Here is a 13,093-nt window from a genome sequence, read left to right on the forward strand (position 1 = left end):
AATACATATTGGAGAGGTGTTGGAGGATGACAGAAGGGTGCAATTGGCAGGTACGAGCTGCATTTATTCAGAAGTCACAAATGTGGGAGATCTGAAAATCTGTTGGGCTTCATACATACACTTTTGCACGTATGACATAAGATCACTGCAAACTTGATGCGAAAACTATCTGCAACTGCATTATGCCAATGGTGAAGGACATGCCAACCATTCTTATATCAGTATTGATTGTCGAAATGCAAGAACGATTCCAGTATCAAGTTTCATACCAGAAAGCATGGATAGCCAAACAAATACTCATAGAGCAGTTGTACAGAGATTGAGATGCTTCGTACAATGAAATATAGGGGTAGATATCCGCTATGTGGGAGTACGTGCTAGGGACTATCGTTGAGTTGTAGACACGACTTTATGATGACCCGGACGACCAACTACAACCTAGAAGAAGATTTTTCTACCGAATGTTCTGGACATTCAATCTATGCGTATGAGCTTTTCCCCACTGCAAGCCGCTTGTATAGGTTAATGGAACTTGGCTATACAGGAAATATACGTAAATCTTACTTATTACAGTTGCTCAATACGAGAACCGGAACTTGCTTCATATAACGTTTGCCACTGTGGAGTCAGAGAACATGAAATCATGAGAATTCTTCCTAACAAACTTGTGGATGTATGTTGTTAGAGAAGATAATATTTGCATCATATCCAATAGATCGAAGGGACTAATTGTCTTGATTAGGCATTTCGGTGTTCCATAGAGATTCGTTTACTGCATCGTCATTAACTTTCATCGAAACTACAAGAATGTAGACTAGTGCAAACAAGTAGTGAATATGGGTAAATTTTGATTTCAAAATATTTTTAAAATATTCTTAATACTTCCATATTAATTCTAAAAGGTAATGTGTCTTTTTGAAATACATACACAATTAATAAGCTAGAACAACACCGTTTCAAGCAAAGGCTAACCAGGCTTAAGGGTGATATGCACGGTGAAATGAGTACTTCTTTTCGAGAGTGGTTGGATACCTTGGAGAAGTGACAATAGGCTCAAAGTTTTGATGATGGGTCTCAATATGGTAATATGACCATCAACCTGTCAAAGGCGGTTAAATTCGTTTTGAAGTGAACATGACATCTTTTAATTTCATCTGTTTTCTTGGCTATGTTCTACATGTTGGCAACCTTGATGTCAAGAATGAGGCTGGAACAAGTAAACCAGATGGAGGCTGAAACAAGTAAACTAGATGGAGGTGGAACACATATTTATCAAGAAGGTCAAGAAGGCAATGGATGCGAACACCTAAAGAGCGAGGTCGATGAATGTAGAAATACATTCTCAATAGTTAGAAACTTTTTGAGTTACGAAGTCCATCGGCTGTCGACTCGTAATCCCACCTAGGTCCTACAGAGTTGATTTTCGAAATTAGTGATGTGACTGTGAGAAGTTTCAGACACTTCGTTACCCTTGTACACACGTCATTGCAGGTTGTGCTCGCGCCTCGATCAATATTGAACAATATATTAATGAGGTGTACATTTTGGAATGCACATTGCGTATTTGGGGAAACGAGTTCCCTATCTTGTGTGATGTGTCAACATGGGAAGTACCTCTGCTAATTTTTGAGCTTGTCCCAGACAAGAGGTTATGTAAGAAGTCGAAAGGTCATCTGCACGTCACCTGGATTCATGGTGAAATGGACTTGAGAGATAAAATTGACCCTAAACATTACAATGTTTGTAGAATAATTGGTATTAATCGAGGGAAATGTTCACATCGAACCTACCATCTTGAACAATCGTCTCGATTAAGTGGAATATGAGTTAATGTACTCCATGTTCAAGTGAATGTAACATGTTGTTATCAATTGAAGTAATATTTCATTTTACGTCCTAATTTGTGTATACTTTTAGTTTTATTAGAATTTATTTGATTATGATAGAATTTTGATATTGTTTAAACATGTTCAACTATAAAATAAAAAGATTGCACTTCAGTGAATATTACATTGAAATACAGAGAATATGTTTAAATTATATAAATTATACAAACTTTAAAATTTGAATTACAATTATAAAATACATGCAATAAATATAATGTTACACTCCCTAAAATTGATGGCTTGATAGTGTTACCCGTGGGGTAAACCATTGCGGTGCTCGGTGTTGGCGTTGAGGGTGTTTGTGCGCGGTTATTGTTCTCTTCACCTAGACCATCGTTCACAGCATCCATCGACGAACATTGAGGTGTGTTAAACAAATTCAAAAAATTGTACGTCCTAAAGGTTTGCCCGAGAGGGGTAAAGTATTAGGGTGGTAATGGGTTAAAGATATCAAACATCATTGATGATCTAGGTTCCTGATGATTAGAACTGGAATCGAAAATCTCTGAGTGATATGCGTAGCTTGATGACCCTAGAAGATAATTATCTACCCCCAAATCTGGATGATAAAAACTACTGGCAAATTGTGTATAAGATCACTCAGGTTCGAGCCAAGCTCGAGTTAGGGTGCAAGAGGTAGATGACCTTGTCGATGGTGTTGGTGCCCTCATCGGTGCGAGTGTAGAGGGACTACCATCAATTGCCTACCAAATAAATATAGTGTCTCTTTCTCGATGTACCAACGTTAGTACTCAAACAAGGGTTGCAAATCAAAATCAAAATACATTTGAGGTTTTCGCTTCATCCGGGTGTACCACAATGAAAGATATTGTTGAGGATCCAATGACCAATTCTTTTATTATTTTCCCCTTTTGTTAATTTCGTATACATTGTCAAAATTCTGTGGAACATCCGAAACATCTTGTTTGCACCCAAACTGTCACAGAGCTCTATTCCTATTGTATCACTCGATTGTTGAGAAATTCAACACGGGTGCGTAAATGCACCACAAGTGTGAGTGGATGTGAGCCAACGAGGGAATAATAACCGCAATGTTTGGGGCGGAATATGACATCCAGATGAACTACACAATTAATAACATGGTTGTAGGAACATGAGTCAAATAACATAAATAAAACAATAACATGAAATGAATATTATGAAAAATTACCCCCTCCCCAACATGTGCCTCCATCATCTATCGGTAAATCGCAAGACCTCTCGATACCCAGACAAGTATACTATCTAGATAAAAATTAAACTTGCTAGAACTAATTTTCATAAAAAAACAAAATTCTTGATGTAAAATTTGAATTTTATTATCTATTTACAAGTGGGAAGGCATGTGTTTGGTGACTAACTGATGCCAAAAATTGCATCCTGTACGCCGCCTAAGACTGCAACAATATTAGACACCCGCCTATGTCTTGTACGTCATGCTTTGTTGTCTGACAAAGCTCACGATACAACGTTGCTAGCACTGCTGAGCCCCAACTGTACGAACGACCAATTTCCAAATCAAATAACAGGGGCAAATACATTAAGTGGACCTTATTATTATTTGCATCCGGCATAAGTACCCTCCATCAGATGCAGTATGTATGCTCAACCAGTGCATATCATCTTTCGCTTAGTGGCACTACTTGATAAATATTCGAAATTTTCCTTCAACCATGAAAATCTCAATGTCATAAATTTGTCTCCAGCATCACCGGGCGAGCGTCCTAGTAAGTGATAGCAAAGTGTTGCCGGTTCGAACACTTTACTTGTACCCGTGATCGCACTACAATCAATTGGGAACCCGAGTTGTAGTGTAACATCTTCTAGAGTGATGGAGCACTCCCTACACGACAAATGAAATGTGTGAGTCTTCAGGCGCCATCGTTCAACTAAAGCAGATAACAAGTCGACTTTTAAATCGAACATGCGGATCAATGCCATTGATTCGAATCTAGAAGCCTCTAATTATGACATAACACGTTCATCCGGTCGATAGCCCGGATCGTTGACACTGACCCTCAATACATATTACTCACTCTGACCGTATTAAATTACTGTGTTAGTTAAAATCTCTCAATTAAATAAAAAATGACGTGTAACTTTATAAGGAGACCCGTGAATAATAAATAACAATTTTTTTACCAGCACATTAATCATATTTGTTGTGTGATCGTCTTCTCTAATCCAAGAATCCATTTAGATATCTGCAATTTCAAAAAAAAAAAAAACTAAACAAATAAACAATATACAAATAATGAAAATACATTATTTAACATAAAAAATTAAAGTCTAAACATTTTCACTCGTTAACAAAAGACATAAATTTGAATTACACAAAATTTGAACTTAAAATTTTTTAATTATTGACTAAAATTGAACTTAAAAATTTTAATTATCAACTCAACATTTTCAATTATTAACAACAAACATAAATTTGAGATACACAAAATTTTTGAAGTTAAAAATTAAAGTTTAAAAAGCACTCAAATGACAGGTTGATTTTAGAATAACAATTAAAAACCTATGCTATCAACTCAAACAAATATGATATATCACAATAATATATACAAAAGCATAAAACAACTTTTTATTTCTAAACATCTCTTTCTTCTATACACAATAATATCACTTCAAACTTTTTTATTCCTAAACATGCCTTCCTTTTTATTTATCCTAATAAAAAACAATTAAAAATATAAAATGGGTCACCCTACAAATTAATTATCGAAATTAGCCGTTTGCTACACTATTTTTCAGTGTCGCCTACAAAAGCAAAGCAGATGTAGATATATAAAACAAAATTTCTAAATTATTATTACAAAAATATATAAAACACATACCTGTTTAGTGATGGTTCCTTCCAACCCAAACTCTTCTCCCAAAAATACTAAATTGTATTATTAAAAATATACTATAAGTATAAAAATAAAATAATATTTTATTATACTTACCAAAAATACTAAATTGTTTTATTACAAAAATTATCATTATAAAAATACAAATAATATATTATTATACATACCAAAATTCAACATATATCTCTAATGCATTCAAATAACATTAAATAATAATTTTTCAACAAAAATATTAAAACTGTAAAAATTTAATGCTGAAAATTTCAAACAAATAATAATTACATAAAAAGTCTTGAAAATTAGAAAATAATTTTTAATATTAATTAAGTAAAACAAACAAACAAATAATAATTACAAAAAATTAGAAAACCATCTCATATGTTTTGTCATTTAATATTTTTATACTAATTAAGTAAACAACAAATAAATAAATAATTATTAAAAAAAGCCACAACACATCTACCTATTACCTTTCTTCCCAACACAAAATCTCCAAAATCCTGAACTTTCAATCTCTTTTTCTTTTTTCAACACAAACAAGAAGGGGACCATGTGGGCTAGAGGTGACTATGGGCCGGGCGGCCCGGCTGAAATATGAGAGGGTTTGGGTAAAAATATAGGCCCGAAATATGGGTTTGGGCAAAAAATGAGGCTGTTTAGAAAAGCGGCAGGCCTCGCACCACTTTTTGACCGGCTTTGGCCGAATATATAATAAATATATTTTTTATTTTTTAATTTTAAAATATTTTTTTTATTTTTTATTTTTAAAATAAAATTTTGGTGTTTATTAAAAAAATGGCCCGGGCCGGGCCAGGCTCGAGCTTAGGAATTTTTCTCGGGCTTGGCCTGGACAAAATTTCAGGTCCATATTTTGGGCCAGGGCGGGTCTAGGCCTAAGACGCGGGCTGAAATTTTTTTTGGGCCCAGCCTGAACCCGGCCCAGTCCATGATCACCTCTAATGTGGGCTTATATATATAGGGTTATAGGAAAAAAATGGAGAAATGGGGGGCCAATTTTGGGGTTGAGAAGTAGTAAAATGGAGCACCTCTTGACTCTGGTCACGTCCGTCGTAGGTAGTCAGATCGGTGTCGCCTGACTGGCAGATTGAACAATCACGGGGTGCTCCATTTTTTTACTTCTCAACCTCGATTCTCTCTTTTTTTTTCTAATGACCAATCATGAGTTTAATGTTTTTTCAATAGTGGTGTCGCCTGACAAAAGCCCTCCACCCCTTAAAATTATTTTTTTTCAACAGCGGTGTCGCTAAAGTTTCACCCTCCACCCCTTAAAATTATTTTTTCAATCCGTATACGACTTGTATTGTACCCGGTTCTACTTCATACTGGTGCCATCGTATAGGGTGACATCACCAATAAAAAATAATTTTTTGACCCTATTATAGTCTAATGATGGCCAATTGATGATGAGAAAAAAATAGTGGTGCCGCCACCTTATAAGGCACCACCCATGATCACTATTGTAAATAGACCATTTTAATAAATAAGCTCATAAGCATGATTAAATAAATTTTTATATTATTCAAATAAAAAACTTGTATTTATCATTTAAAATAAAATACTCAACCTCATATTTTAAACTTGTTAAAAAATTCCACAATGTTAAGTGATTTTGGAATAAAATATAACATTAAGAAAATTAAATTGTGCTAAATTAAAATAGAAAGAATAAATGTTAAGTATTGACATAAAGATTAAAATTATATTTTTAAGAGTAGGGAATCATTAATATTTGTCCAAGTTTTATATATTTTTATTTTTTGGATTAATATTTTAACCATCAAATTATTATATTTAATATTCAAGGTAATTTATAATTTTAAAAGAAACGATTTTATGTAAAAGATTCAATCAATCAGTAAATATATTAATATATATAATATTTTAGATCGATGAAATAAAATAAGTATGAAAAGTAGAATTATATTAATAAAATTAATATTAAAATTATTAAAATATTAATTATATATATAAAAAAAAAATACCTTAGTGGATTGCTCCTCTCTAGTTGAGTTTAATTTTCTTTTATGATGACTGGATTGGAGCCGGTTGAATCGATATCCCACCTGATTTGGTTCAGCGAATCAAAGTCTGCAGCTTGGGAGAATCATTTAACTCTTAAAGTGTCTTGTTTGACCCTACACTGCACATCATCGTAGATTCGGTCATAACATTAACACCAGTGTAAGAATAATAGCAACATCAACTCAGATCATCGTCAAACAATCCCAAAATGGAAGAAACCAACCTTAACCAAACAATCCGTTGCATCGTCAAACTTGGTCTTTCTCTTTCTCTCAAAGTTCCAAACTTCAACATGTCTTCTGCCACCTCTTCAATTTTCTCTTTTTCTTTTTTGGGTTTAAAACAGGAGGAGCAGCAATTACTTGTAAAAATGAGCTAGAGAAGATCAATGAAGAGAATCTGGACACAGTTTCATCCCATTTGAGGCAAGCAATGAATCTGGGTTCTTGCTCAAAGCAAGTTATGGGGATGGATTGGAGTAAAAGAGATGGGGTTTCGGATATTTCTTCTAGTTTATGTGATTTTGGTGATCAGTGTCAGTTCAACGTTGATTTCAGCAGATTTGTTGTCGTTCATGGTGCAGGTGAGCTTTGATTATGTTTTTAATTTCTGGGTTTTCTTTTTGTGATAATTGGTCCCCTTTTGATATTTGATGTAGAAAGAAATGGAATTACTGATTTACGTTTTCCATTTGTAGGTTCATTTGGGCATTTTCAGGCAAGCAAATCTGGGGTTCATAAAGGGGGATTGAATCAACCTCTTGTCAAGGCTGGTTTCGTTGCAACTCGAATTTCTGTAAGATATGGCGATTGAAGTTTTTAAGTATATAGAAAAGCATTCCATTTGAATTTTGTTTTGGTTTATCAATCATGGTATATGCAATCCATTGATTTGCTTATGAAAAAAAATCGAATACTAAGCAAAACTGCAATTGAAGCTTCACTTAGTTCATTTGTAACACTTGCAGTGATCTTACAGGAAAATAAACCCCTTTTCGCATTTGGTACTTACGTTTTTCGGTGTGGTTTCTTTCCAGGTCACGACTCTTAATCTTGAAATTGTTCGAGCACTAGCCAGAGGTATCGATCTCTAATTTGTTAAGTTTAACAGATTTAGCTGACAATATTCATTCAATGTGCTAGATCTATTTGTGTTCCGTGTTGCTGCTTCAATTGTGAGATTAGCCTTGATTATCTCTAATTTTCAAAATAGAACTTATTGCAATGCGTTCGAGTTTACACATAGAAAGTTGGATTTTGTCTTAAGAATACCAGAATTTCAGGAAACACAGACTGTTAATTCGTTTAAGTTATTATTTGTTATTGTGCAACTTTTGTTGAATATTCGATGCGTACGGGGATCATCATCGTAGAGAATACGACAAATGTATTTAGACTAAAATATTCAACAAACTTCTATGTTAGTTTTTGTATCACACTTCTTTTGTGAGCTGAAATTTCTGCCTTTGAATGCTTGCAATTTTCTGCTTTTCTGGCCTCATTTTCTGCACTTTGTTTCTCGAAACGACCAAGATGTCAGTAAACCAAGTTTTTTGCTGTTCTTGCAGAGGGTATTCCTTCTATCGCAATGTCTCCGTATTCATGTGGATGGTCAACCTCCGAAAGAAATGTTAGAAGCATCTAAAGAGTTGTTTGTTAGATTACAAATCAACATCAATTAAGCAGCCAATTTCCTCTTCCTTTTATGTTTTCTATAACCTTTAACCCATATGTTTCTTCAGGTAGCTTCTGCTGATTTGTTGGGAGTAGCCAAAGCGATTGACTCAGGCTTTATCCCTGTAAGTTTGTTCGAATTCCTTAATTTGTTGATAGTGCAGGTTCAATATCTGACAATGCAGCATCTATCGAATTATGACCTTGTTGTACGTTTCCTATAAATTGTCTAATATCGTTTTATTTTATTACGTTTTTATAGGTTTTACACGGAGATGCAGTACTTGATGACCGCCTGGTATGATATCTTTAAGCATTTCCAAATTTAGGATTTTGTTATTTCTCATATTGGACCTATATGATAACTTGTAAAATCAGGGATGCACCATTTTGAGCGGAGATGTTATCATCCGTCATCTTGCAGAACACCTGAGGCCGGAATATGTCGTCTTTCTTGTATCCTTCAGCCGTCTAGTGAATTCCATTGATCTCTTGTTACATGCTCCTAAAATCGGTTTATTCACACTGCATTCTAGATGTTTAACATTGTTCCATGCTTGTTTTCCAATTAATATGATATATAAGACTGATGTTTCGGGTGTATATGACCGACCACCAACCGATCCAAATGCTGTTCTCTTAAGAGAAATAGGTGAGCCACTTGCTATTAACTGCAAATCCGACACTTGCATAAATCTTGATGGTTATGACAATATTCGTGTTTATATCAGCCGTGGATGAAGATGGAAAGTGGTCCGTTGTGAAACCAACTCCGCAAAGCATGAACAAGCAAGGTACATTTTCCTTATCATCATTTGCATGAACTTCGAATATAATGGAGAGAAGAGCTTTTTAGCTATGCTACTGAAAATATTGATTTGTCGAACAGTTGAAATAACGGTAGCAGCTCATGATACGACTGGGGGAATGGTGACCAAAATATCGGAAGCTGCAATGATTGCAAAGCTCGGAATTGACGTTTACATAGTGAAGGTAAACGGCAATGCTTTTTCCATATCGAAACCATAGGCTTCATTGGCTCATTGGCCCCAATGCACTGTTTGCAAAACTTTCAGGCCGCCACAAGCCACTCATTGAGAGCATTGAGGGGAGAACTGAGACATGACATACCAGATGACTGGCTCGGGACGGTTATCCGGTTCTCAAGATAGATCGCACGAGGTATTGGAGGATATTTTATGACTAATCAGGGAACAATATCTTGGAGCCTTTTTCAAGTGAAGATATAAATTCCAACAAAGTGACATTTTGCGTCACCATGCTTGCCTCTCTTCAAAGTCGGAACTTCCACAACCTGTAATAACATTTAGTACACGAAAGAACTGGTTGATGTTTTAGTAGATTATGAACAACATGACCAAATCCCTCTACTTTGCAATTTTTATGGATTTACTTCTTATATCTGTAATCTGAAATTTATATTGAGGTGCCTATTTACAAAAACTAAATAATTTCCTTTTTGACTTTCAACCATTTCTTCAATCACATACCACTTTCTTAGCACCTTTATTTTTTAAAGAAAATAAATAAAAAAGGCAAAAGATTTTATTTATTATATGTGTGATTTGCAACTGGTCGCCTATTTCATCTAATTTAAAGAAAAATATGAATAATCCAAATTTATACTTTCAACTATACAATAAAATCCCTGCTAACTACTGAGCTAGCGACGATTCTGATTACGTAAGTTGGATTTTCTTCCATGTCGCCGACATGGAGAGGAGACGGTGAGCTTGAACTTTCTTCGTTGCGAGTGAAGCTAAATGACCAAGTTGGAAGGGAGTGAAGGAAGGCATGAAACCAGCGGAAAAGGTGTTTAAAAAGATCAAACAACAATCCATGGCATGGATAGGAGAGAAGGATGAAGAAATGGAAAGGCCAGAAGAGGGAAGGTGGGAAAAAGAGGGAAGCTAAAAGGGATGCAGTTACCGCAATGGAGAAATCTCCGGTACGAAACCAGATAAGGTTGAGGTTGAGAGGGAGGTCAGCAGAGATGAAGAGGAAGGGTAGAACAAAGAAGAGTGCAACAAACAGAAATGGGAGCTCAATAATTGAATATTTTCTGACAAAGATTAAGGAATCACCATCCGAGTTGGAAGGGCTTAAGAATAAAGAAAGGATCAAAGTCAACACGGGAGGGATACAGTATCGAAGATCCATCGGTACCTGGTTTCCGGCTTTGTTCTCTTTTTCGGTCAAGGAGCTCTGTTCTACTCTTGAGGGTGGAAGGTTTGGTATTTATTGATGGTTCTCAAACTTTTCCTCCGAAATATGTAGGTCCCAAACTTTTTCTCTTGAATAAGTTAATTTTTTTTTTTTGAATAAGTTGATCCCAAACTTTTTTTTAATAAGTTCATCTAATTTTTTTGTTAAACAAATTGATTCCAAACTTTTTTTAAAATAAGTTTATCTTTTCTTTTGTTGAATAAGTTGATCCCAATTTTTTTTATAAGTTCTTCCCAAGCTATTTTTTTGTGTCTAGATATGTAGATCCCAAACTTTTTTTGAATAAGTTAATTTTTTTGTTGAATAAGTTGATTACATTATGAATATCTTATTAAGTGGATGCCCATCATTATTAAGATATTAAATTCTAATAGTTATTAGAATTAGATCTCTACTTATTTTATACTTCTTATGCCTATAAATAAAGACTACGATGAAGCATTATAATCATCCCTTTGATTAATAAAATGCATTCTCTAATATTGCTTTCATATTTTCTTTATTCTTTATTCTTCCATCTTTCTTTATTTTATAACACGTTATCAGCACGATGATTCTCTATTTTTTCAAAATCTTTCGAAGTCGTCCTACAAATCAATCTTCAGGATGTTGAAAGATCCAATCTTAGAATAGATGCTCGTGATAATAGTCAAGGTGATGACGATAATGTTAAAGATCTTCAGGTATATTTTACTATATTTTATTTATTATATCATATTTATTATAATTGGAGAATAATCATGACAACATGAATGGATAGATTTTGATTTAAAATCCACGTATGTTTACGATGGTGATTATGAAATAAAAAATCAATAGAGGTGTTTAGAAGTCTGTCCTACCAGATTTGTTGCATTTCTCGAAGTGAATGTAAACATAAAGAAAATAAAAGATATACTCATGGACCACTAAAAGTGGGAACATAGTAATAAATAAGAGAACAATAAGAGTTCTCAAGATAACTCTTCAAATGGTAAAGATAACTTATGTTATCAATGTGATATGAAATATTATTGGCCATATATGTGACGTATGCCTAAATATTTTGTTTTTGTTAATATTCTTTGAGGAATGATATGAGAATGTAGTAATGAATTCTATCATTATAAATAGAAAATATTTATCTTATTTGGTACTAAAACAAATAAATATTATTCCAATATTTGATAGTACAAAATAAGTTGAAAGCTTTAAAAGAGCTAATATATCAATATCTAAAAAGCATAAAATTTGCTATTCACTAAAGCGAATATTGCATATAATTATTTAGAAATTATATTTATTGACTTGGTGACATTATAGACTTCACATTGATTTAGACATTTCCAGTAGTAAATGTCACAATAGTACTTATATGTGGATACAAATTAAAAGGAATGATAATAAAATTATAAATTTGTTACAATTTAGTACAGTTGAAACACATGTTAAAGTAAACCAGAAGTTTACTAATACAAATGTGTTTACTACTTAGCCTGACCTGTAACAGCCCGTTTTCAGTGAAATCAGAATAGTGGTTTCAAGACCACAAATCCGAGGTCAGAAGAAAATTATTTTAATATTATTGCATGATCTACCGTATGATAGGAATATCGTATAAAAATTACGTTAAGCAAAATTTTACCGATTACATGTATTATTGATAAAAGGACCAAATTGTATGAAATGCAAAAGTTGAGTTCTAGTAGCTATAGGTAGCAAATAGCTATGGAATTCAAAATTTGAGGTCCTTATATGACAATTGGACCATTAAGAGGAGTCAGTAGATAAGTTTGATGATTCATCCATGGAAAATTAAATAAAAAAATGACTAAATTGGAAATTGAAATAATTAAAGATGATAATAGTCTAATATCATCTTATTTCATCATCTTCCCCAAATTTAAATACATGGAAACCCTAGCTAAGAGAAAAGAACTAAAGCAAGCTTATTTGACTTAATTAGGTAAGCAATCTTGTCCCGCTTTTTAGTAATTTTTATATTTCCGAGATCGTAATAACCTAATCTAGCTATTTTGGGGATTAATTTGCAAAGTTATCAAAGTATTAAAATTTTTCCATGGATGAGTATGCTGAAATTTTGAATTTTATGGTAGAAAATGAAACGTTGTTGGTAGATAAACAACTTTTGTAAAGGAAATTTTCATGAAATTGTGATTTAGGGACTAAATTGAAAAGATGTAAAATTCATGGAAAAATTCTAATTTTTGTGAAATAAATGGACTGTTATTGTCATGTGAAAAATTCGGCTAGGCTTGGAATAAGGATTAAATTGCATGAATTTCATTTTCCGAGCCTAGGGATGAAATCAGAATTAATTAAAAGTATAGGGGAAAAATGATACTTTTACTAAAATGTGAATTGGTCTGAATTGAATATGAATTGTATT

The 13,093-nt window shown here is 33.5% G+C and overlaps 1 protein-coding gene across 1 annotated transcript; it reads left to right on the forward strand.

Annotated features, from left to right (window-relative positions):
* The first annotated feature begins 6,761 nt into the window (after positions 1–6,761).
* Positions 6,762–9,948, forward strand: LOC105783960 (isopentenyl phosphate kinase). The gene is made up of 12 exons (XM_012609683.2): positions 6,762–7,041; positions 7,131–7,367; positions 7,482–7,579; positions 7,821–7,863; positions 8,352–8,413; positions 8,526–8,582; positions 8,720–8,755; positions 8,836–8,913; positions 9,043–9,109; positions 9,189–9,251; positions 9,347–9,450; positions 9,534–9,948. Exons 1-12 carry the CDS (start codon positions 6,993–6,995, stop codon positions 9,627–9,629), a joined length of 990 nt encoding a protein of 329 aa, XP_012465137.1. The 5' UTR covers positions 6,762–6,992; the 3' UTR covers positions 9,630–9,948.
* The last annotated feature ends 3,145 nt before the right edge of the window (positions 9,949–13,093 follow it).

Source organism: Gossypium raimondii, chromosome 13, assembly GCF_025698545.1.
Source record: "Gossypium raimondii isolate GPD5lz chromosome 13, ASM2569854v1, whole genome shotgun sequence".
Taxonomy (NCBI): Eukaryota; Viridiplantae; Streptophyta; class Magnoliopsida; order Malvales; family Malvaceae; genus Gossypium; species Gossypium raimondii.